This window comes from Drosophila melanogaster, chromosome 2R, assembly GCF_000001215.4.
Source record: "Drosophila melanogaster chromosome 2R".
Classification (NCBI taxonomy): domain Eukaryota; kingdom Metazoa; phylum Arthropoda; class Insecta; order Diptera; family Drosophilidae; genus Drosophila; species Drosophila melanogaster.
In genome coordinates this window covers 13,846,301-13,869,562 of record NT_033778.4, presented here as the reverse complement: position 1 = coordinate 13,869,562, position 23,262 = coordinate 13,846,301, and the positions used below count along the sequence as shown (strand labels likewise).

General features: G+C 45.2%; 9 protein-coding genes and 2 non-coding genes across 35 annotated transcripts in view; 6 read left to right on the top strand and 5 right to left on the bottom strand.

Moving 5' to 3' along the window:
* The window catches only part of shot (short stop), a 77,874-nt gene extending 72,548 nt beyond the window's left edge, over positions 1 to 5,326 (top strand). For 10 of the 22 annotated variants that reach the window (NM_001144186.2, NM_001169677.1, NM_001259381.1 and 7 more), the window contains 4 exons: positions 1,214 to 1,407; positions 2,588 to 2,861; positions 2,931 to 3,114; positions 4,068 to 5,326. In NM_001144186.2, the coding sequence (NP_001137658.1) occupies positions 1,214 to 1,407; positions 2,588 to 2,861; positions 2,931 to 3,114; positions 4,068 to 4,209 (794 nt within the window). In that variant the 3' untranslated portion in view covers positions 4,210 to 5,326. Of the gene's footprint in view, positions 1 to 1,213; positions 1,408 to 2,259; positions 2,439 to 2,587; positions 2,862 to 2,930; positions 3,115 to 3,436; positions 3,503 to 3,657; positions 3,807 to 4,067 lie in introns of all 22 variants that reach the window. The other 12 variants (NM_001144185.2, NM_166016.2, NM_166017.2 and 9 more) reach the window with 4 other exon arrangements.
* Positions 5,327 to 5,406: 80 nt separating this feature from the next.
* Positions 5,407 to 7,566, bottom strand: CG13344 (uncharacterized protein). Of its 2 annotated transcripts, none has more exons than NM_137071.5 (3): positions 7,459 to 7,566; positions 7,328 to 7,396; positions 5,407 to 7,265 (listed from the first exon to the last, which is right to left on the bottom strand). In NM_137071.5, the coding sequence occupies exons 1-3, from the start codon at positions 7,464 to 7,466 to the stop codon at positions 6,218 to 6,220; spliced, it is 1,125 nt and encodes a 374-aa protein (NP_610915.2). In that variant the 5' UTR covers positions 7,467 to 7,566; the 3' UTR covers positions 5,407 to 6,217. The 2 variants fall into 2 exon arrangements, with proteins under 2 accessions (NP_610915.2, NP_001027416.2); NM_001032245.2 differs by having other exon boundaries at positions 5,984 to 7,265.
* Positions 7,561 to 9,214, top strand: CG16935 (uncharacterized protein). Of its 2 annotated transcripts, none has more exons than NM_137070.2 (2): positions 7,561 to 7,934; positions 8,273 to 9,214. In NM_137070.2, the coding sequence occupies exons 1-2, from the start codon at positions 7,721 to 7,723 to the stop codon at positions 9,130 to 9,132; spliced, it is 1,074 nt and encodes a 357-aa protein (NP_610914.2). In that variant the 5' UTR covers positions 7,561 to 7,720; the 3' UTR covers positions 9,133 to 9,214. The 2 variants fall into 2 exon arrangements, with proteins under 2 accessions (NP_610914.2, NP_001286396.1); NM_001299467.1 differs by having other exon boundaries at positions 7,633 to 7,934.
* Uba3 (Ubiquitin-like activating enzyme 3) lies at positions 9,131 to 10,611 on the bottom strand. Its single transcript, NM_137069.4, has one exon. It carries the CDS (start codon positions 10,563 to 10,565, stop codon positions 9,213 to 9,215), a length of 1,353 nt encoding a protein of 450 aa, NP_610913.1. The 5' UTR covers positions 10,566 to 10,611; the 3' UTR covers positions 9,131 to 9,212.
* Positions 10,612 to 10,873: 262 nt separating this feature from the next.
* tum (tumbleweed) lies at positions 10,874 to 13,413 on the top strand. Its single transcript, NM_137068.4, has 4 exons — positions 10,874 to 11,156; positions 11,220 to 12,153; positions 12,223 to 13,010; positions 13,066 to 13,413. The coding sequence occupies exons 1-4, from the start codon at positions 11,078 to 11,080 to the stop codon at positions 13,140 to 13,142; spliced, it is 1,878 nt and encodes a 625-aa protein (NP_610912.2). The 5' UTR covers positions 10,874 to 11,077; the 3' UTR covers positions 13,143 to 13,413.
* A 255-nt stretch (positions 13,414 to 13,668) lies between these two features.
* asRNA:CR44367 (antisense RNA:CR44367) lies at positions 13,669 to 14,904 on the bottom strand. The gene is made up of 2 exons (NR_124547.1): positions 14,639 to 14,904; positions 13,669 to 14,580 (listed from the first exon to the last, which is right to left on the bottom strand).
* On the top strand, positions 13,785 to 14,985 carry CG6553 (uncharacterized protein). Its single transcript, NM_137067.3, has 2 exons — positions 13,785 to 14,588; positions 14,645 to 14,985. Exons 1-2 carry the CDS (start codon positions 13,811 to 13,813, stop codon positions 14,824 to 14,826), a joined length of 960 nt encoding a protein of 319 aa, NP_610911.1. The 5' UTR covers positions 13,785 to 13,810; the 3' UTR covers positions 14,827 to 14,985.
* Positions 14,986 to 15,231: 246 nt separating this feature from the next.
* Positions 15,232 to 16,616, top strand: Echs1 (Enoyl-CoA hydratase, short chain 1). 2 transcript variants are annotated; one of them, NM_137066.4, is made up of 4 exons: positions 15,232 to 15,265; positions 15,339 to 15,461; positions 15,658 to 16,382; positions 16,448 to 16,616. In NM_137066.4, exons 2-4 carry the CDS (start codon positions 15,365 to 15,367, stop codon positions 16,511 to 16,513), a joined length of 888 nt encoding a protein of 295 aa, NP_610910.1. In that variant the 5' UTR covers positions 15,232 to 15,265; positions 15,339 to 15,364; the 3' UTR covers positions 16,514 to 16,616. The 2 variants fall into 2 exon arrangements, with proteins under 2 accessions (NP_610910.1, NP_725332.1); NM_166014.3 differs by having other exon boundaries at positions 15,232 to 15,461.
* CG30485 (uncharacterized protein) lies at positions 16,580 to 19,681 on the bottom strand. The gene has a single exon (NM_166013.2). The coding sequence runs from the start codon at positions 19,670 to 19,672 to the stop codon at positions 16,745 to 16,747; it is 2,928 nt and encodes a 975-aa protein (NP_725331.1). The 5' UTR covers positions 19,673 to 19,681; the 3' UTR covers positions 16,580 to 16,744.
* On the top strand, positions 16,662 to 16,718 carry mir-9379 (mir-9379 stem loop). The gene has a single exon (NR_144669.1). It is a non-coding gene; the product is annotated as a mir-9379 precursor RNA (primary transcript).
* A 49-nt stretch (positions 19,682 to 19,730) lies between the features above and the next one.
* On the bottom strand, positions 19,731 to 23,170 carry CG30484 (uncharacterized protein). Its single transcript, NM_137065.3, has 3 exons — positions 22,985 to 23,170; positions 20,106 to 22,872; positions 19,731 to 20,051 (listed from the first exon to the last, which is right to left on the bottom strand). The coding sequence occupies exons 2-3, from the start codon at positions 22,708 to 22,710 to the stop codon at positions 19,918 to 19,920; spliced, it is 2,739 nt and encodes a 912-aa protein (NP_610909.2). The 5' UTR covers positions 22,711 to 22,872; positions 22,985 to 23,170; the 3' UTR covers positions 19,731 to 19,917.
* Between the last annotated feature and the right edge of the window lie 92 nt (positions 23,171 to 23,262).

Below are 23,262 nucleotides of genomic sequence, written 5' to 3'. Positions count from 1 at the left end.
AATGCCAAATAATAATAATAATAATATTACCAAACGGATATGGTCATTTAACCAACCAACAAACAACCAACCAACAATAAACTACTGTGCCTAAAATAACTAGTCAATGAACCCGGAATATAAAAAGAGAAACCTTTGTTAAAACCTCATCATTAATTCAGGTCCAAAAGTTGCCTAAACAAGCTAAAATGATATTAACAGTGTGCCTTAGGGCGAATTTTACCTTTAATTGCCATTCAGCCAGCGCCAAAAGCCACATCATATACACAATTACCCAGCAACCAAAACCAATTAAATATAAAACTGACCAATCTAGCCAAGGGTTGTACCATCTACTCTACTCATGCTCATTTTTGTCGCTTCTATCTAACTGCGTACCAACTAGCTGCTATAAGACCATGAAAACACACACAAACGCTCACCAAAAATATCCCGCCAATTGTAGGTTCTTCTATTTCCTATTAGTTAGTGTTATTAACCAGGTTTCTCCACCCAATTCTTAGTCGTAGTTACATTAACCCTTTGTTTTTAACCATTAGTTGAGAATGATATTTTGTTAATCCTATCCTGCTTTCAAACTAACATCCTGCTTTATTTGTTTAACAGTCTAGCATGCTCTGTTAACTAACAGGGTTTGTGCACACTGTACTTCATGTCACCCATTTTATGTTTGAATCCTCATCAATTTCGTTGTACGTCCTGTATTTAAATTAAAATTGTTGTATTAATTTGTGTTATTTGTTTTTCGTTTTTTACTAATCAAACTTTATGTTTACCCCTTTTTCTTTTTTTCCAAAATGGTTTTCTTTATTATACCGAAAATCGATTGAATCTTGATAAACCGAACCCGATAAATATACATATATGTATACTCTACGCTTGCGCTGCCCGCTCGCCACGCCCACGACCACGCCCGACATGCACCCGCCTGTGCCCACACCAAATACTAAACAACAAAAAAACAAAAATGTTGTAAAACACACCATACTGAAAACAAACTGTGACAAATACTTTGCGGTAACGAACTTTCGTTGTTATTGTTGTTGTTTATATGTTCGCCCTACAACAAAACATTGCCTATCCGTGTAAATGTGTTATATGTGGGTGCATCTGCCATGCCAATGCGTACAAATGCGTATATAAATGCATCTGTGCATCTGCCACTGCAACTGCAATCGCTACCAAAACCAATGCCACTGTTATCCGGGAGCAGCCAAAGGACGCACTAACATAGAGCTACGCGAGCAATTCATATTGGCCGATGGCGTCTCGCAGAGCATGGCCGCATTCACGCCCAGACGTTCCACGCCAAATGCGGCCGCCACTGCCTCCTCCTCACCCCATGCCCACAATGGCGGCAGCTCCAACTTGCCCCCATATATGAGTGGACAGGGTCCCATCATCAAGGTAAATCAATCAGCAAATTGAATCTGCAACGGAAAGTAAAGGGGAGCCTAAGTGTCACACCGAATCCATTTCCATCGTTTTTGTCGCCAATCGGAATTAACTTCTTTTGAAGAACTTAATACCCAATTATCTACTCTTAAATATTCTTTACTTAAAAACCCTCAAAATTCTAAACTTTGGTCAAATCAATATGATATGTATATTCACTTAAAATCATTTCAACTAACCTATTATATTTCTGTTTGCTTTAAACATTTTAACTTTCTTTAAATTTAACTATAATATCCAAAAAGTATTTTAAAAAGAGGTTCTAGCTTTATAGAAGAACAAATATTCTATTATTTCTGAAAATGACAAATTTAAACGAAATTGAGAAATGAGAAGAGGTGCCAAAGTGTTAAGTGGTTAACGTCAAAGGGTTAAACCCTTGCTCAAATCCCGATCCCAATCCATTTACCCATCCAAACATATTTCCATCCAGCGAGGGCACAAGGTAAGTGCTCCTTTCGTCCTTTTTTTTGGGTTCGTTGTGTGTGTTGTTGACAAAGAAAAGCTATTGCTGCTGCGCCGCCGACTCTTAAAATATAATTTCTATATATCTGCATGAGAACCGAATACTTGGTAACAATGTGTTCACATTTTTTTTGTATTTGTATTTGATTAAGTAATTGCGACATTTTTTAGTTAATGCTAGAGCATACATATAGTACACCCCACACTATTCATTGATGAGGCTATGAGGTTTTTAGGCCAGGTTAGGTTGTTGTCCACGGCTTAAATGATCATAAACCGTTTGCCAAATGAAATGCGTTAATTCATTGTTGGTTAAACATATCGAAATTATATCCTTAGCCGACGAACACTTGGCCGAACTAATGCCAATATTTGAGAAAATCCGCGCTCAAGACCAGGTTCCATGCGCCTTTCCCATTCACATGGGTGCCGGCGGCACGGTATTCGTCCGTTGCAATACCAGCCGTTCGGTGCCGCTGAGTCCACACGTGCTGCATTGTCATCCAACAACACACTGGGTAAGTTCGCAGGCAGCAGGAGCAGAAGACGCCGAAGCTGCTCCAGCAGGAGTGCCCGATATTGGTTTCATCTTTCACGGGAGAGGGGGTGCTAAACCTACATGAATGATCCCACATTATAATATTTGTTTATTTATTTTTCTGTAAAGGTACGCGAGCGCTCCGTCCGCTCGATTCCCATGTCACGACCGTCGCGCTCCTCACTTTCGGCCAGCACTCCCGACTCCCTGAGCGACAACGAGGGTAGCCATGGAGGACCTTCCGGCCGGTACACACCACGCAAGGTCACCTACACGAGCACGCGCACGGGTCTCACGCCAGGAGGCTCTCGTGCCGGCTCCAAGCCCAACTCGCGCCCGCTCAGCAGACAGGGATCAAAGCCGCCATCGCGACATGGCTCCACGCTGTCGCTAGATAGCACGGGTTAGTAGCAAGCAAATGAGCTCGTTTGCAGATCTTTGGCTGACTGGCATGTACTTCCTATTTTTGTAGACGATCACACGCCCTCACGCATTCCGCAACGCAAGCCTTCAACGGGCAGCACAGCCAGCGGTACCACTCCGCGTCCGGCGCGACTTTCGGTGACCACCACCACGACTCCCGGCAGTCGTCTCAATGGCACCAGCACCATTACCCGCAAAACCGCCTCCGGATCGGCTAGTCCGGCGCCCACAAGGTAGGGATTTTATTATTAAGGCATCTCATCGAATCAAATCGAAAATAGCGGGGAAAGTGGGTGGGATCAAACACTATTAATTATTCAAACTCTTATTAATTTATTATTTTTATTTTCACACTATTTTCGGTTTACCGCATTAACTATTGACCACTCACACAAAACAATCAACATCATGAAACGCTAACTTACAACTGCAATTGGCATTTGAACCATTTGAAATTTGCTTGAACGCAACTAAAAAAATGCAACTAAAACTCGTGCCTGACACCACCGCCCCTCCCAAAACAAACAAAAAAAAAAATATCAAAAAATGAAACAGCAACGGAGGCATGAGTAGATCATCCAGTATACCAGCACTAACAGGCTTCGGCTTCAAACCAATTAGGTAATACAGCCACGAACGGCATAGAACACGTAACATAAATACATACTCATAAGTTTAGGCTAGATTTAAGATCGATCATGTATCTTAGGCAGCGGTTATGGTTTATCTTTGCTAACTATCGTTGTACTTACTACCTCCCCCAACATACCAAAAAGCCGGCCATCACGGATACCGATTAAGATACCCTCATTCGATTCCAAGTCAACATCGCCCAGCTCGACTACGAATCCAACCAGCTTGGGGTAAAGTTGATAAGCTTACAACAAAGACATTTACTAGTCAATTTCAACTCAGTCTATAGCAAGTAATTATTATTTGATACCCGTCTAAAGTTATTGTTAAGTTTCCTCGTTTGTTCAACCTTTTCCGCGCATGTGTATGTTGATGTGCATGTCCATGCCACAAAAAGAAAAAAAAAACAGAATAACAAGCAAAAAATGCTTTCGACTAATGCTTAAGTTCGATTACCAGATTACAATACATATTTTTGTTATTTTTATGTGTTATATTGTTGTGATCAACTATTGAAAGAACAGTCACTAATCCTGATACTTTTCGATCCCAGGCGAAACATCAGCGGTAGCTCAACGCCCTCCGGGATGCAAACGCCGCGAAAGAGCTCAGCGGAGCCCACATTCAGCTCCACAATGAGACGCACTTCGCGGGGAACCACACCGACGGAGAAGCGTGAGCCATTCCGGCTATAGGAAGCCACCGTTATGGCTGAGGACGACGACGATAGAGAAGCAAAAGAATGCCAATATTTAAACCACATACAAAACACTCAACTCTACGTACTAACTACGCACTGAAGTTCTAAACTAAACCCCCCAAAAACCACTCCCCAAACTAATCGAGGCTACATTAGCAATGAATGTAGCAGCAGGAACAGCACACAGTTCTACAAAAGAGACTAACTTTGAAGTGCCCTAATGGATTGGTGGAGCGAAACAATTTATAGATGTTTATACTATATATATTTTGTAAAAGACACAGTTAAGATGAAAGTTATGCAGACATATAGCTAGCACACAAAGTTGATCAGACAAGCAACCTACTTACGAGTACTACTACTACTAATACTACCTTTTGCTACTACTAATTTGTAATGCCCACTACCTTTATTCACTAGTTATACACGTTTCCAAAATTATGATTTGTATATACTTATAAAGCGAAAAGCAAGCGTAAATTAATGAAAAATACACTCCAAGTGCTCTACGGCAATTAAACAAACAAAAACAAAAAAAATACAAACAAAAACACATAAAAAATATCGAAAAACTTAAGTGAAAAAAATAAAACATTCGAATGAAATGCCGCGGTCTCTGCTGCAAACCATCTTGAGTCTCAGTTCTCCACTGGAATCGCCAGTCCGGTGGAATTCTAGCCAGGAGTGGCACGTGGCAGAGGCGGAACGGCCAAAAAAATAATAACTAAACCCGTTAAAGAGATAAAATTTGATTTTGTTCTGTTATTAAACTAATAGGAAAGTGAAAATTGTAAGCCGCATAAAGAAAATATTTAATTATATACTAAAAGTCATTACTATAAGTTTAATTAATATTTAACTGTTAAGCGACAAACACACACACACACACAGATTTTGTATTGCATAATTATTATGTTTTTTATATGCAATATATCAGCGAATGAATTACGATGCAGATGCAGAAGGGCGAAAGAAATCGAACCCGTTTCTATAAATACTGTAAAATACTAATACTAAATTATTTTGTTGTACGAAACGAAAGAAATGCATTAAAACTCGTGTTTTGTAATTCTATTTAATTAAAACAATTCAAATGCGAAATAAACATTTACAAAAAAAAAAAATAACAACATAACCCGACGACTTTTTACTTTAATACCCGGCGATAAGAAATAAAACCCATGATTCTGTTGATTTTCGAATTTGATTTATTCATTGAAGTTCTCAATCGTAGTAGTTATTTGACACATTGAAATTGAATTTTCGATATAATACCATGATCGATCCGTGCGGATCACTATTTGGTTTTCTACAAAACACTCAATTAATTGTGATATTTAAATATGTGTGCATGCATGCTAATGCAGATGCCCTGTATCGGGGTTACTCCTCCTCCTCCTCCTCCTTCTACGTTCCCTCTATTCTGACCACCATTTACTGACTAGAAATGCCGCTTCAACTTTAATCATCCAACTAACTCAAGTACAAGCTGGGTTCATACGTTTCTTTGTGCTATGGGCTGCCAGAGGGGGTTTCATTTCGACTAAACTTTGAAGTGCAGTTGCAGATTATGCGTAAGTGGATATCAATACCGTCTCCTCCTCGTTCGTCCCGATGCTGTGGTGTAATCTCGTCAACGCCAGCGCTGCCAGTTGGTGCTCCTAAATACATGCTGCTGCTCTACGCGCTAGCTTTCAAAGGCCCTAATAATATCGGCTTGGCATGATGCCGCAAGTCTTTTGTAAATTATTATAAATATCATTATAGTTAAGGTACAACTAAATATCATCATTAATATAGTCCAAATTAGCTAACACGGCTCGCTAAAGCTAACTAAACATAAATACATAAATACATATATACGAACGTACGAACACAAACAAAGTCACAGAAGTGCGCCTCATAAAACTAAACCTGGGCCGTTTGGGTTGGTGCTTCATTGTGTATTAGCAGCATGGCAACGCAATGGGTATCCGGATCCCCATTTCTACCGGAAGCCATCGTCACCTGGCAAGCCCGGAACTGGCTGACTGGGCCTTCGCCTGCTTGCTATTCGTGTTGACCGCATTCGATGTGGAGCCACCTGCGTTGGCTGGAGCTGCAGCCGCATTCTGCTCCCCCCGTTCCCTTTCGGCCCGATGATGGTGTCCATGCTGATGGTGATGATGGTGACGCCTACCGCCGCGATAGTGCCGCCGATTGTGGTGATAGTTATTGTTGGTCGGCTCCGGCATGATGCGGTGGGTCTCCTGCACCACTGGCGCAAATGTGGAACTAGTTGTGGGCTTGATAACCTCCTCCTTCGACGGTCCTTCTAGCTTTTTGGCTGCCTCGGCCTCCTCACGGCGGCGCCTGCGCCTGATGTCCTCCTCCGTCTCGATGGAAATCACGGCAGAGCCCTCGGCGTTCACATCGATAATGGCGCCGCGACTCTTCTGCTGCAGATACAGCTCCGACATGCGCTGCTGCATTTGACGCAGCTCCTCGGTCACCTTAAATTCCGGAGCATTCAGCAACTCAGATGGCGGCATGGCGCACTTGAGGCTATCCGTTTCGTCGCCGATGTGCTCACGGCAAACGGGGCACAGCGCCTGGAAGGGATCGGCCGTCTTCTGCAGCCAGGCAGGCAATTTATCGAACTCCTCCTGGTAGTTGCGACGTAGGGCATTGAGATGCCGAGCCAGGCAATAGCTGTGCAGGTAGTGGAAGCACTCGGTGCGTGTGAACTCGTCGCCATCAGCGAATCCATACAAACAGACAACGCACTGGCCACTGGGCAGATTGCTGCCACTGAGATGCTCTCGCACCACCTCGATGAGGTCGAAAACGACCGGAAAACCAATTGACTCCTTGATCTTGGCGTTGCACGCGCTTCGGATTGCCTCCAGGCGGGCATCGTCCAATCCACGCGGACGCAGCAGCTTGAATGTGGGGCTCTCCTCCGGATAGCCAGGTGTTGGATGCACCTGCAGGGTAACGCACACGTACTGCTGCTCCTCCTCCTCACCGGTCAGGGGCAGCACCGTGGTCTCGATCTGCTCCACCTCGCCGCTTCTCGGGAATTGCAATACTCGCTGTAGTATCGAAAACATATATTGTATTGTTTTACTTACCTGGGTGTGCGTTTAATGCAAACATCGTCCATTAGGATGGCTTCCAGCGACTCCACTTCGTCTTGTAAACTGCAAGAGTACGCAATTGTTATGCAACATTAAGCTAGGAATTTTAACATTTGTTTGCTTACGCGTCCATTTTATCACCGGTCAATTCAGTTTTTGAGTATTTTTCGAGGTTTTGTTTAAAAAATCGATTTGAGACACCTGAAATTTGGAGAAAACACGGCGACCGTTTGTCGCTTAGCCAAAAATACCAGCAAATAACATTATAAATCTCTTTGGCGTCATTAAAATTCAAGTTGGCAGCAATGTAGCGACGGTCATACTAACCTGCATAATAATTTTCGTTTTACTCTTTTGATGGTCAAAAATCATAACTACTACTAACAAATGTTGCGCCGAGGCTTTTTATCTCGCATCAACGCAGCCCAATGGAGCCGCCAAATGTCGGTGGTGGCCAAGTCCTTGAAGTACACACAGCACGGCGAACCACAGGAGGTTCTGCAACTGGTGGAGGACAAACTTCCCGATCCCAAGGACAACCAGGTGCTGGTGAAGATTCTGGCAGCTCCCATTAACCCGGCGGACATAAACACCATTCAGGGTATGCTGGCCATTAGGATATATCACAAACAAACATATATTATGCATGATACAACTGAAATATAGCCATAACCGGCATGAACTGCATAATTAATAACGATAATCTTCTGCTGAAACAACTGGATAAGAACTGAAGATCAGAGATACTTGTATTCTAAGTATACCCACTTGCTTGAAAGTCAGTTATGGGATAATCAGAAGTAATCCATTTAAAGTTAAACGAATGTTATCAGTACATCTTTGTACTTTGAACGATGCTCAAGGTTGTGGCTTTAAATTTTAAAGAAGCCTAGCTTGTTTAAAGTCACTTTGATAATGATTATTATAAATCCTTTACAGGTAAATACCCGGTGAAGCCCAAGTTTCCAGCCGTTGGCGGCAATGAGTGTGTGGCGGAGGTCATCTGCGTGGGCGACAAAGTCAAAGGCTTTGAGGCAGGACAGCACGTCATTCCCTTGGCCAGTGGCCTGGGCACCTGGACCACCCATGCCGTCTACAAGGAGGATCAACTATTGATCGTGTCCAAGAAGGTTGGCTTGGCGGAGGCCGCCACCTCGACAGTGAATCCCACCACTGCCTACCGAATGCTAAAGGACTTTGTGCAGCTCTGTCCGGGTGACACGGTCATCCAAAACGGCGCCAATAGCGCCGTCGGCCAGGCAGTGCACCAATTGTGCCGAGCCTGGGGCATCAATAGCGTTGGCATTGTACGCGACCGCCCAGAAATTGCCGAATTGAAGCAGATGCTGCAGTGCCTGGGAGCCACCGAGGTCCTAACAGAGGCCGAAATTCGCACCAGTGACATCTTCAAGTCGGGCAAGTTGAAAAAGCCCCGTCTGGCCTTCAACTGTGTGGGCGGAAAAAGCGCCACGGAGGTGTCGCGTCATCTAGACAATGGCGGAGTGCTGGTCACCTACGGCGGAATGTCCCGCGAACCCGTCACAGTGGCCACTGGACCCCTCATTTTCAAGGACATTGCATTTAGAGGCTTCTGGATGACTCGCTGGTCCAAGGAGAACTACAGTTCACCAGAGCGTTCGAAAATGTTCAAGGAGATCTTCGAGCTGATGGAGCAGGGAAAGTTCGTGGCCCCCAACCATGAGATGGTGCCCTTGGCAAAGTTCAAAGACGCGGCGGCCGCTGCCTTGAGCTTCAAGGGATTCACCGGCAAGAAGTACATACTGGATATGAGCATTTAGATGCGTAACTCGAGGCTAAGCCTGCTGTTTATTTACATATACGACTTGTGTATTAAAATTGTTATCTACTGTGATACACTTTAGACCATCTCCACCTCATTGGACTGATACTTCAGCTGCAGAGTCATGGCGGACGGCGAGGTGGCATCGGTGACTGTGAGCTGCTGTCCATCGTGTAGACCCAGTTCGCCCAGGCTCTGAGTAAGGTTCTTTCGGGTGGCCTCTTCAATGCTCTTTACCCCGGACATGTACAAAGTCCGCCGCTTGCCGTCCTTCATCACAGTGGTCAAGGCTGGGCTTTTCAGCTGGAAACGCGGGGAATCACACAATAGCTTTATCACATCCTCCAGCGTGGTGGTGTTGGGATCCTCAATCGGCAACGGCTGCGGTGTATTGCTGCACGCCAAGCAGTTTTCCGACTTCTCGGCCTCGTAGGTGTAGGTATAGATTCCGTCCAGGTCGTTGAAGTTCAGGTAGTTTGCCATGCTGTCATAGCAGCTGGTGGCCAACTTAAAGACCTCCAAAGCACAGGCGGCGGCAATGGCTGCATTGGTACTGGCCACAGCTGGAATGATGTGCTTGACAACGCCCTGGACCAAGCGATAGGTCACTCCGGTGATGTTAAACTCATTGGACCGCTCCAGTGCCCGTTCGTAGATCCAACCAATGTGCTGGGGATCGTCCCCATCGAGGGGCACTCCAAACGGATTCTGTTTCTCCCACTGTATGATCTTTACGTACTCAATGCAATGCTCCGGAAGCCTGGGAGTATTTGCTATGGTGCATAGGGGATAGTTGACCTGCGGCGGGAACAGGTCCAGCGTGCACTCAATGCAGGCCGTGAAACCGGGCAGGATGACGCGTGCGTTCCCCTTGAAGCCCTCGGTGCCGCCATCAATCATGGGCACTATGGAGCTGGTATCTATGGTGCCGTCCTCCTCATATCGCAGCATTGATAGCAGCATGCCATTGATCCAACGCCGGGCGACAATGGAGTCTAGGCCACAGACAACCAGGTGGAACTGCTGATAGAAGGACTCATCGAAGTCCTGGATTTTCTTGAAATGCGGCGTCACCCGGCAAGTAGGCACTCTTGCGTTGATGAAGCGAGCCGCACACTCCGCCTTGGAGGCGCCAATGTCTGTGCGACGGAACAGAAACTGGCGATTCAGGTTGGACAGCTCGATGGTGTCCATGTCGATGACGTGCAGGTTGCCGAAGCCCATCAGAGCCAGATCCTTCAGCAGTTCGCAGCCCAGGCCACCGGCTCCGATGATCAGAACCTGGCACTTGGTCTGCAAGAACTCCAGGTTTTCCGACGAGGCCGCGAAACCGTCCTTGCAGAAGGGACCTTCGCGTTCCAGGATGTTCCGCAGTCCATTGAAACGCTTGCTCTGGAGGATTAAGCCAGGATTGGGTGAGTGGACAGACATTTTTCAAACAAAATCGAGACTGTGATTCGTTTAGCAACACTACTCGGGTCGGAATAAATATTAGTGATGGTAGCTTATGTGAATAAGAATTTATATAAGACATATTGTAAATAAAAAAAAATATTGTAATTATATTATTATTAATATAATCATTTCAAAAGTATTAATAGGATAACATTAAATTATTTTTTATTTAATTCCGAAAGAATTGTTAACTTGAAACAATCTCTATCATCTCTAACACGATCAGATCGATATTTTCTGTTAGCATGACTACCCTACTGTTATTTCGAGCCACCCATTAATGGTCACACTGCGCAGATGGCGTCAATTTGAAAACAACGGAACTTGAAAAAATTCAGCGCGTCTTTTGCAGCGTGCTCCGTTTGCCACTCGTTTTTGGGTAAATACTACTGATTTTCAGTAGATTTCGAAGTTGAATCAAGGAAACCAGTGTGCAGGCAGTCCCTGCGAGTGAAAACCGATTCGTAGAACTACCGAGACAAGCAAAAATGGCGCTCTCCGCATTGGCGTCCTTCGATGATCTGCGACGCTGCATGCAAGTGCTTACCGATGGAACTCCTGAGGAGGGTGAGTAAAACTGAAAACACGCAAGGCAAATGAAGCCCTACATGATGCTTGTATTCCATTTAGAGTTCCTGCGGTTCTTGCGCATGTTCGAGCAGTACCACGAAAAGTGCGCGGGCTACGCGGCCGAGACGGCCAGGATACAAAACGAGCTGGACAAGTCGTTGACCAAAATGGGCGACCTGGAGGGCAAACTCTTTCACGCACGCCGCATCATCGACATGGAGATCAAGGCGCGCCGCCAGGCGGAACACGAACGAGATGCCATGGAGAGCAAGATCATGGCTGTGGCAGATCTGCTGCGACACGAGCGCAATCTGAACAACGAGACCCGCGACAAGCTGGCCTTTCTGCACACACTGCCCTCGTCGCGAAAGCGCAAGTCCCTGAATGCCGTGCGGGAGGACAAGTCCTATGGCGACATCAACTCCACCGGATCGTTGCTGTCGGATTTGTCTATTACACACTCCGAGGACGACTTCCTCGATGTGCGCACATCAAAATCTTGGCGAGAGCATCGTCCTTCGCTGCCCAAGAACCAGATTCCTAGCGTTGGCAACAAGAGATCGCGATTGAGCACTGGACTGAATGGCAGTATGTCCGGGACTACACCAACCACTGGCAAATCGCGGCGCTCTAGCGTCGGAATCGGAGTGGAGCAACACACGGTGGACGTGGGTCAAGGCGCTGAGCGCTTTTGTGCCACCACCAAGGTCACCATACCCCAGGATGGACAGGGCGTGATTCGTGCAGAGTCGACCATTGAGTCGCTGCCTGTAATTGCCGGCAACGAGAGGATCGGCGACGGACTATCCTCGACGCCACGGCGATCGGTGCTTAAAGAGGCCACCGCACCGCCGCTGACGCCGGTAAATGCTATGGCACCTCACGTTGTCGCTGAATCCGGAACGCCACTGCAGCACCGTCCACTGATGAGGAACCACACCTTCAGTCAGAAGACATTCTTGCGTGGCGACAATTGCGTTCAGTGTCAGAAACGGTAAGCTTACTAGAAGTTCTGCTCCAAGTAGGTTTTTTTTATTAATTAAATACTTTTTATACTCTTCAGCATACGGTTTGGAGCCGTTGGGCTGAGATGTCGGGATTGCCCGGTGCGCTGTCACATCGATTGTCGGTATCTGCTCACCGTTAGCTGTGTGCCGCAAACGGGAACACCGACGACGAAGACCATGACTGGCTATGTAACGGACTTTGCACCATCTATTGCACCCATGATCCCGGCACTGATTGTGCACTGCGTAAATGAGATTGAAGCCCGCGGCCTGACCGAGGTTGGCCTCTATCGATTGTCCTCGTCGGAGCGGGAGTACAAGGCCCTCAAGGAGCAGTTCCTGCGAGGCAAGGCCACTCCACATTTGGGCAACACGGATATCTATGTGCTGTGCTGTTGTGTCAAGGATTTCCTGAGGTCCCTAACAGAGCCTCTCATTCCCACCAGCCAATGGAAGGATTTCGCAAACGCAGTCCAAAATCCTGACACCAAAACTGCCCAGGATATGTTGGTTAAGTCGGTGAAGCAGCTACCACAGGCCAATAGGGATACGCTGGCCTTCCTCATACTGCACTTCCAACGAATTGCCCAGTGCCCAGTCGTGCTAATGCCGATCGATAACATCTCGCTCATCTTTGGCCCCACCATTGTGGGCTACTCCACACCAGATCCCGACCAGCATGCGATCTACACGGAAGTTTTCACCCAGAAGCAGGTGATGAAGGCACTTCTTGAGCTGCCCGTTTCGTTCTGGGAGCAATATATCGTTATAGATCCGACAAGAACACCGGCCACAGTTATCAAGCGGGTGCCAAGCAACAAAAATGACTTACTCTCGCTATATGGTGAGTTATTTATGAGCTAATTTTTTTAATTATTCTAATTATCTCTCCTTCACAGCAACTCCCTTCAAAGGAGGCACCATTAAGAAGCGGAAGTTTTACGGCACACCGCCGGCATCTGCGCACAAGAAATAACGAGACTTTCCTTGTTGGAAAGCATTTGACGTGTTACTTAAGTTTACTTCAAGTATTTTGCAAGTTTTTTGTTTCCGGCCAGCCAACCCCGAGCTGTATTTGTACCCAACCCAACCATAAGCTTTTCTTTATAATTTATGCGTTCGATTATAAACTAAAGCACGTTATTATCGTACTAACATAAGTATACTCACCAGAGAAATAAACTAAAATATGCATTTGAAAAGCAATAAGAACAATGAACAAATATATAAATAAACGATAAAAGAATATAACAAGTTTTTATTCAAGTTCAAATATTTTTGAATCTGTTTAGTGAACTTACTTTTTTATATTCTTGATGGCAAATTATTGGAGGCATGTTAGTAACCAAAAGTATATTAAACATTTCCGGATTTGGATTTGGAAACGGGAATGTTTCGCCACAAAACGTGCATCACAACTAATGGCAAACTCGATACAACTTTGGAATATCCCTTTGATAGGATTATCTAAAAACGTGATAAGCTCGGTCATTGAAAATACTGACTGCCGCTCAGAAAACCCCATGACTGATAATTGTGCACAGCTAGAGCCGTATCATCATCAAACTGGTTTGGACAACTCTCGTAATAATACCCTTAACTGCGCCATGGAACCGTCAGTCTGTCGATTGGAACCCATTTAGAATGTTCGGAGCGCATCAGAATCTCTCAATTCAGCTGGTGATTTTTCTCTCCTTAGCCGTCACCATTTGCTTGGGATCCCAAAATGCCACAAGCTGCGGGCATCGCTGTGGAGGAGGCGACTGTATCCAACTGGACCAGCTGTGCGATGGGAGCGCCAACTGCTTGGATGGTTCCGATGAGACGGTCGCCATGTGTGAGAAGGTCTGGTGTCCGGGTTATGCATTTCGCTGCAGCTACGGTGCGTGCATAGCCAGCACAGCGGTTTGCGATGGCGTCCAGGACTGCGTGGATGGTTCGGATGAGCAGGGTTGGCTGTGCCGGGCGCAGATGCAGCAGGCTAACTGCGACAACTGGGAAATGTACTGCTCCTCTGGCCAATGCATGACCTATTCCAAATTGTGTGATGGCATCCGTGACTGCCGAGATGGAGACGATGAGCTGGAGTCCCTTTGCGAGGGCGTTACCATACCAACGACTACAGTCAGTTCAACGACAAGTACAACTACGGAAAGTAGTATCCATAGGATAACTCCCACTGTTCCTGTAACAAGGAAGGCGTCACGACCAAATCCTCTTCAGGAGAACGGGGAGTGCGTGGTTCCCCAACTGCCAAACGTTATGGTTAAGCACTTCACAGATGCAATCCTCACTGTAGGATCAAGGGTAGCCAATGGCACCCGTATCTACTACGACTGCCCGGCGGAGCACAGACTGAAAGGCGAGAACCAGAACATTTGCCAGGACGCATTGTGGGCTAGGAAGTTTCCTTACTGTGAAAGTAAGTTGTGTATTTATCAAAAGTTTCTTCATTAATACTAATTTATTTACTTTTAGCACCCCAAGCGTATGTTTTCAGCTTGGTTATAGTAATATTCTGCTTCCTAATCGTGGTATTGGTGTTTCTAATTTGGCGGGTGCGTCGAGAAAATGGCTCAAGAAGGCAACGAGAGGAGCACATTTGGCTGGTGGAGACCAGCAGTAATCTTCCCCAGACATCTTCAATACCAAAGGTCTAGGAATTAATTTTTACAAAGCTAAACATGTGATCACGCATACTTACTTATTTACCAGCCAAGTTGTTGATAAAAAGTACTGTTAATTTCAAACTATCTAGGCTTATCTTATGTAAATAATGTTATTTCAAGTTCTCCATAAAAATTAAAAGCTTAAATACGAATGTATATTTATTTTTAGAGTAAAACGTGAGAAGTAGTATTATATTGTAAATATATTAAAACAGATTTAAGAACATAATAATTGTGTTATTAGGTTGCACATTTTAATTTCGGCTGTTAACAATACTTTTGCGTTAACAGCTGTAATGCTAGAACCACTTGTTGCTGCGACCCAAACTGTGACTGAAACAGTGACTGGAAATAGTGGCATTTCTGGTGGGAGCGAACGCGGTCACACCTGCCCCACTAGTGCGCCAATATTGCTCCAGTGCTTCGCAGCGTAAGTATCCCAAGTTCTAGAGTGGCTCCATGCCAGATACCGCCACAGATTAGATAACGAATTGCACTTGCAGCCGGCTCAGAGTTCCTTCAATTGAAAATGGCCAACATTGCTAAGATCTTCGCTAGCCGCGCCCAGTGCGTCCTGCAGGCAGCCGCCCGTCAGCCACAGGTGGCCACCCGTTTCAGCAGCTCCTGTAAGTAGATGGTTGATTGCGAGGGATCAAAGTCCACGCGATTGATGCCCAGCTCCAACCTAAGCCGGAATATCAAGATATCAAGTGCCGCCGGTTTCTTGGCGACATCTTTTGTACTTTTCCAGGCAAATAAACATTGATTGCGTAACATTCGCGCACATACGATCACCTCATTTATGATGCCATCTCTTTTCAGCCACCAACAACAACTGGGAGTACATCAAGACCGAAGTGGCCGGCGAGGGCAAGAACGTAGGCGTGATCACCCTGAACCGCCCCAAGGCCCTGAATGCCCTCTGCAATGGCCTGATGAAGGAGCTGTCCACCGCATTGCAGCAATTCAGCAAGGATAAGACCATCTCCGCCATCGTTTTGACGGGCAGCGAGAAGGCCTTCGCCGCTGGCGCTGATATTAAGGAGATGGTGGGCAACACCTACTCGCAGTGCATCCAGGGCAACTTCTTGAACGACTGGACAGAGGTGGCCCGCACCCAGAAGCCCATCATTGCTGCCGTGAATGGTTACGCCTTGGGCGGTGGCTGTGAGCTGGCCATGATGTGCGACATCATATATGCCGGTGACAAGGCCAAGTTTGGTCAGCCTGAAATTGCCCTGGGCACCATTCCCGGTGCCGGTGGCACCCAGCGTCTGACCCGCGTCGTTGGCAAGTCCAAGGCCATGGAAATGTGCCTCACCGGCAATATGATCGGCGCCCAGGAGGCTGAGAAGCTGGGTCTGGCCAGCAAGGTGGTGCCCGCCGACCAGTTATTGGGCGAGGCCGTCAAGCTGGGCGAGAAGATCGGCACCCACTCCAATCTGATCGTGCAGCTGTGCAAGGAGGCGGTTAACACGGCTTACGAGACCACTCTCCAAGAGGGCCTGAAGTTCGAGCGTCGCACCTTCCATGCCACGTTCTCCACGGTTAGTTCAAGTTTAAATATCTGCTTAACACTATTTAATCTCTTGTATTTTCTTTCATCCAATAGGCCGATCGCAAGGAGGGCATGACCGCTTTCGCCGAGAAGCGCCCTGCCAAGTTTACCAACGAGTAAATACTACCCTAATCAATCCCAGCCAGCTTTGCATTTATATTATCTAAAAGAAAAACTGTTGTTTCTACGCAATTAAAACTTTAATCGTGATAATTTGAAAATGAACAATTTACCATAATTTGTCATTAGTATATGAGGTATGCTAGTCCGCATGTCAGGTGGTAATCCATTAGTATAAACATGGTATGGCCACTTGACAGTCGGCTTGCTAGCCCGATTATCCTCCTATTTCTAATCGAAACAAAATAAGTGCTTAGGTGACTTCCATGGTTGTGTCTTGTTGCTTTCGAGTTTGGAAGGCATGTTTTTTGGAAAATTGTGCGCTGTGTAGCGTTGCCTTCGTGAAGAATATTCAATCTCATGGAAATCTATACCTCCCCGTATCCTTCTCGAGCCATGTGGATTTTTATAGTGCCTGGAGGCATCGGAGTCATCGCAACAACGAGCTAAATGTCGATAATTTCGTGACCGTGAGTAGTTCTTATCCCTGTGCATGGGACAATGTTCTGTAAATCGGAAACGATTCCCCTTTGGTTCAATCACACAGGGATCACTTAGTTCGGTGGTAAACTCGTAGTTTCGATATGTAACCAATCCTCGACGTATGCCCGGATTTTGTGACTCAGTTGGCCGTGAGGTGAGCAAGTAATCTGTGCACGGCCTGCATTTCTCTACATGCCTCTTAGCCCGCTTTTTGCGCTCCCGATGTTCCTCCCACTCCCGCTGGGCACGGGATACCAAAGGCTGAGGAACTTGACAGGGAGCTGTCTGGCGTGTATCATTTGAGTGGCAGCTCCAATGACTGCAACTATCCGAGGAACAACTTCTGTTACGTAGTGGGGATTTCTTTGCTTGCGACTTCTGATAATTCCTGCCTCTTGGTGGCCGCCTGGAACAGGATGGTTGCCCAAAGGAGGAGTTGGTACTCCTGTACGTAACGATTTCTGAGCCCGATGTGTGCGTATTTCGTATCGAATTGCCTCTTTTCTTTATAGTTGTAGACCATAACTTGGGATCTCTTGGTCCGCGTATATCCAGGATACTGTCCTGATCCCTGAAGGAGATTTTCCTGTCCAAAGGATTCATTTCGCTGCATATTACACTTTGCTTAACTTTTTGATGCTCCAGATCAGAAGTCTCCCTGAAATTTATAGACCGGGGGCTATGCCTAGGTCTTTCGCTCACCGATTGATTCGACTTAAACTCAATTGCTTTAGATCCTGACCAGAGAAATCGCTTGGCAAATGCATGTAGTCTGGGCAGCAGGCGTGGTTTCTTTGAGAGATGTCCATCTGAATCTGCAGTCAACTTTCTTGAGATAAGTCCCGGCCATCTGGGATTACTTTTGCATGTAGAAAGATTATCTTCCCAGTCAAGTGAACTGTCAATTGGAGCTCCTTTCCGATTTCTACTGTGTCCTAGTCCAAATGACTTAAGATTCTTGGCACGCGAACAAGTTAGATGATTGTGGTGATCGAGAGAATCTGAGCTAGTTTTCTCAACGATCTGTTGATGTGTGGAAGTGCTGCAGGTACATACATCCTCACTTTGATCTGAATAATCCCGACTGCAAATGGTTGGCTGGATACATCTTTGGCGCACTCCACAACTCCGCCTGCTGTCAGCCTCCTTTAATCGCCGCTTCACCTCGCCCCTTACATTCGGATGCGTTGTGGACCAGTAGTAAGAGTACGGCTTGCTGTCTGGAAACATTTCCCGCTGGCACCAATTATGTTCCGCAAGACGACGTTTCTCTGCCTTCCGAATATCCGGATCGACGGCGGACCAGAGGTAGCAATACGGTAGTGGCTTAGTCCTCTTGCACTTGGATTGGATTGGAGCACAGCCGCGATCAATAAGCTTCTGTTTTTCGGAGCGATGAATGAAACCTTTATAGCCAAGGCTATTTCTCTGATGGTTTGGTGGGATTTCAATATCGTTCGGATCATAAGAATAGGGTGAATGGCGGTATTCCAGACCAAGTTCCTGATGATTGGAGACGGATGCATAGAAAGTGTTCTCTGAGGAAGAATCTTCCTGGACATCTTCTTCAATCTTACAATGGTCGTCATAGCACTTCTTCTCACTACTGGTCACTCGTTTCTTTTTTCCATTGCGGGATCCATAGTTTGTGCCCTTGATGGCTTTGTAGAAAGGACTGTTCTCGTACGCAATGCAGCGGGGATCTCGAATCCTTTTGGACTTCCCAGTTTTACCAGCAGATATGGGAGGAGCACAGGATTTAGACAACTGAATGGGCTGATCAATAGAGCAAGAACAGCTTTCTATAATTTCCTTGGGATACAAACTAGGCTGAGATTTCGATACAATTGGATTAGGAGGCTCTTGATTGGCTTTTAAAGATGGATTGCTCGCATAAATTCTGTGCAATCTAGAAATAGGCTGGCTCTCCTTTGCCTTGAAGTTATCCTTAGCACCCTTTTCATCTTTTTTTACTATAACAGCTGGTTTTTGTTTAGCAAATGGCGAGAATTGTTTTTTCCTGACCTTATTGTTGGATACAGGAGGATTGGAAGCCTCTTGGCTTAAAGGTGGCTGCGGAGGACTTTCGTTTTTCGGAGGACATGAGCAATCGCGGTGACGAAAGCAGTCAATTTTGGTGCATGGAAACTCTACGGGTGCAGCTGTGGAGATGCCAGGTCGCATATGTCGGCTCTTTCCCGCCGCATCGTACTTGTAGTAGGAGAAGCTGGGCTTGCGGGACAGATACTTTCGCGGCAGCTTCTCTAGACCACGCATTCTGGCATGGTGCTGCTTCAGAAGGGTCAGGAACTCGGGGGACACCCTTCGTCCTGGAAGGGCGTAAGTTGCCGCCTTATCCTTTCGACGAAGGGCATGTCTTACGGGCACATGAAACCTGAAGCAGAACCTCCTTTTGCATGGCTTTCTCTCGGCTGTGGATCGTCGGGTGTCCAGATACCATTCCGTTGCCTTGTCATCCACATCGAAGTACTGCACACCACTTCTGACTATTTTGGGTGGTCGCTTAAGATCCTCCAGGGATGGAGGATCGCGTGGCACAGCTGAGCAGCTCAGTGAATCTAGACCGTTGGGTTCACAGGTCAAGAAGTCGTAGTAGGAGGTGCAGGTATTCTGCATGTTGAGCTTCTTTATCTTAAGAGCACTTAAAATATTCATCTCGAAAAGGGGAATTTTGTTGTATTAAAACTGAAAAATTAGAAAACTAGGCTAGTTTAACATAGGTTGGTGGATCGATCCATAAATATGTCATTTATTATATTAAAACATTATCATATGGTTAACAAATTAAAATTATTCCTAGAATTAAGAATTAATCAAAGGACTATCATAAGATAAACAGATCTTATGACTTTCCAATGATTAATTTTTGCTTCTAAGATAACCATATAGTATCATTTAATTTAGCAAATCTTAGGGTAGTTCATATTCCGATCCCTTTGCCTTTTCTGTAATTCAAGATAATATGAACGGAGTTCCAATCGACGCCTTTGGGCCATTGCTTTCTGCATAAAGTTTGTTTCTCGTTGATTTTTGTCTAAAAGGAGATTAACTATTTGTTAGGATAGAGATACAAGATTGACTAACTTACCCTCCAAAAGCAATTTGCATAGATAGCAATCACATTTTTTCCTTTCACTTAGACGACAGACTTTAGCATCTGGAGGCGATTTCTTCATTTCCGATTGATAAGTATCCATTTGGTCCCTCCAGATTTTGTCCGAATATAGACGTACTCTAACGGGTTTCCGCGGATGCATTTCCGGCGACATCTTATCCGCGGAAATCTTGGGTACAAGTTCTTCGTGTGGTGCCAATATTCTAATCAATGAGGGGTACTTTCTTTGCGGTTTACCTTTATCCACCGCCTGGAATCCTTTAGTCGGTTGCATATTACGGAGTCTGACTATATTTTCCGTCACAAAATCGCGTGGTTTCTTTTTGGGTCGAAAGTCTTCGCGAATGGCAACCTCCTTCATCAGTTTATCGATCCGTGCCTGCACAGATGGTCTTGCGTTGGCGTAGAAAGACTCCCGAATCTGTTCCCGCATATGCAAATCCATGACAGCTTGACTCTCGCGAGTTTTGACCTCCTGGCTCGTCCTCCTCAGGGACAGGATGCTCACGAGATTATCATGTGGTCCCAAGGCATATTCATGCATCCGGGACTTGTTCTTGGTCCGCATCGACTGGGATTTTTTATGGATTTTCTCATGGACTTTCTCTTCCTTTGCCACACCGGCTATAATGTCGTTAATTGTCTTTTTTATGCCATCAACTGGATCGTAGTCCTCTGGAAAAGTCGCGAACAAGTGTGCGTCCGCATCCGCATGCGGTTCGTCCTTGTTGTGCTCTTTCTGCCGCTTAGGTATCAAAGATTGGGCAATGGCCACAGTGCTGATTATCGATCCTACAGATGGTTGGTACCTATCCGATGACGTCTGACTGGGAGTTCTGCCATAGTAAGTGCTTTTCTCGCTTTTCAAATAGGAAATGGGATTCTTCGAGTTCATCTGGTTTAATACTTTCCGATCTGCCATTGAATCCTTTATGTAGTAATAGAATTTCTTGAGCTGAATCTTCCGTCCAGGAGTGGGGGCAAAGCGTTTCCTCAAAGAACAAGTTGATCCGAAAGAGAACTCACTTGATGTACGAGATCGGTTTGTGCTCTGAGGCTGGGACGTGGACTTTCTATTTTTGGTCTTTGCAGCCAATGGAATTGTATCCGAATTTTTTGAATCTCCCGCTTCCTTGGCCACAGAATATTTCCCAAAAGCTTGCAAAATTTCTGGCTTTGTTATAACAGATATTTGGTGATAGGGCCGCATAACTTTGGTCTTTTTCGGTTTTAGTACTTTCTCAGATGACTGCGAAACTACAGGCTCCTCGACTATTGGTAGATTCTCATAAAGCGAAGTGGACATTATGGGGTCCTGGTCCATCCAGAACGAATTACTTGTGCTTTTTCCGACACGATTTATTCGAAAATGGCTGGTTAAAGCCCGGTTCAGCTCTGGTATGATCTTTTCCTTGCCACTTAGCATTTGTCCAAATGGTTTGGAGTGATTTTGGTTCTTATTATTGACTTTCATATGTCTGTAGGTTTTGCTATCATGGAGTCCATTACTTGGCTCTAGATCTTTATCTGTCTTAGACTTTCCTGTGCTTTCCTTCTTGTCTTTTTTGGAATTCAATAAAGTCCTGCTTCTTAGGAAAGGATGATCTTCGGGCATCTTCATATCGCCGTCATTTAATAGCTCATCAAAGGTCCTTGTTTCAGTCCTCCGCCTGTCCTTTGGCTTATCTTTGGATGCCCAGGAAAACTTGGAGGAATGTCCAAGGCGATTAGATGACTTTAGAATTGGATGAAACTCAGAAATTTTGTTAGCCTTACCCTCGAGCATTTTATCAAAAGTCTCGGTGTACGGAGCTGAAGTTTTTCTCCGGTCTGAAGTACGACGTTCTTCGGGAATTTTCAATTCGTGCATACTCCTCAGTGTCGTATGTTTTTTGGATACCTCTCGATTTACCTTTCCTAGCAAAGAGCTATAGGGTTTTGAACTGATTTTAGACTCATTGTCCTGCTTAGTCATCCGGTAAATGCCCAGGGATGTGTCCACTTCCATTGTTCTCCTTAGATTGTTCTTGGATACCCTTTGTTTGGAAAATTGGTTAAACAGGGCTTGCTCTGAATTTTCAGAAAATGGCTTGGGCTTTTTCGTTTCTACAGTTGCTTCAAGTTTCTGGGGCTCGAAAGCGTTACGAAAATGATCATCATTCCTCTTTTCAAAACGATAGGTTGGTCGAGTATTTTGAGTTTTCTTTAAGTCAATTTTTTGCTGAAATTTGTCCACACCTTCCCGTTTATTGTTTCGATTAATAGTGTCATACTTTTTTGAATCCTGACCTCTTACGTTGTCTTTAAGCTTTCTTCCATGTTCCTCGTGCCGTTTAGGAATTTTATTTGAGATTGTAGGTTTTTGGGCATCGTGTTTATCATACTTAAAAGATGTGCTTTCAGATAATGTAAATTGAAGGGAGGGTCGTGAAAAGTGAATCTTGCGGCTCACCGATGCTTGTGGTCTTTTAGCTATTGATATCGACACTGCATATGGGTTAATTGTTTCACCTTCCATTTTAGCAGGATTTCTTCTGTTCTTTTGTTTTCCCGGTACATGATTTTCTTTGTCTTCCATTTCAGATGAAAAATTTGTATTTCCTATCAAAGCACTATCTTCCTTATTCTTACAATGAATTGAATTTCGTTTCTTGCTATTACAGCAAATTTCGTAGATCTCTTTATCGTTGAGTTGTGGCACCTTTGGTCCATTATAAAACAATATATCTTGGGAGCTCTGCTGTTTAAAATGAAATAAGGAACAGATTAGGAAGTTGTCAAACGAGTATTTATAATTTGTGTTTTATCATATTTTATTGTTTTTGAAATGCTTGATTACCAACATCACGTACCTGAAATTTAGCTAGACTCCCAGAAATGTTCCTATTTAGCGCACAAAAATTTTTTATCTTTTGATGTATCTGCTTGTACGGATTTGACAGGCAGTTGCACCAGCAGATGTTCGTCTTGTGAAACGCAGCCATTGAATGAGTTCCAAACGCAAGAATTCTTACAACAATGAATTTATGGTGCTTCCCCCACAATCGAAAGTTCCAATTTGAATTAAAACTCAATGATGGTCACACTGGCCGCGCTTAACAGCACGCTGTAGCTGAACAGCCTAACAGTG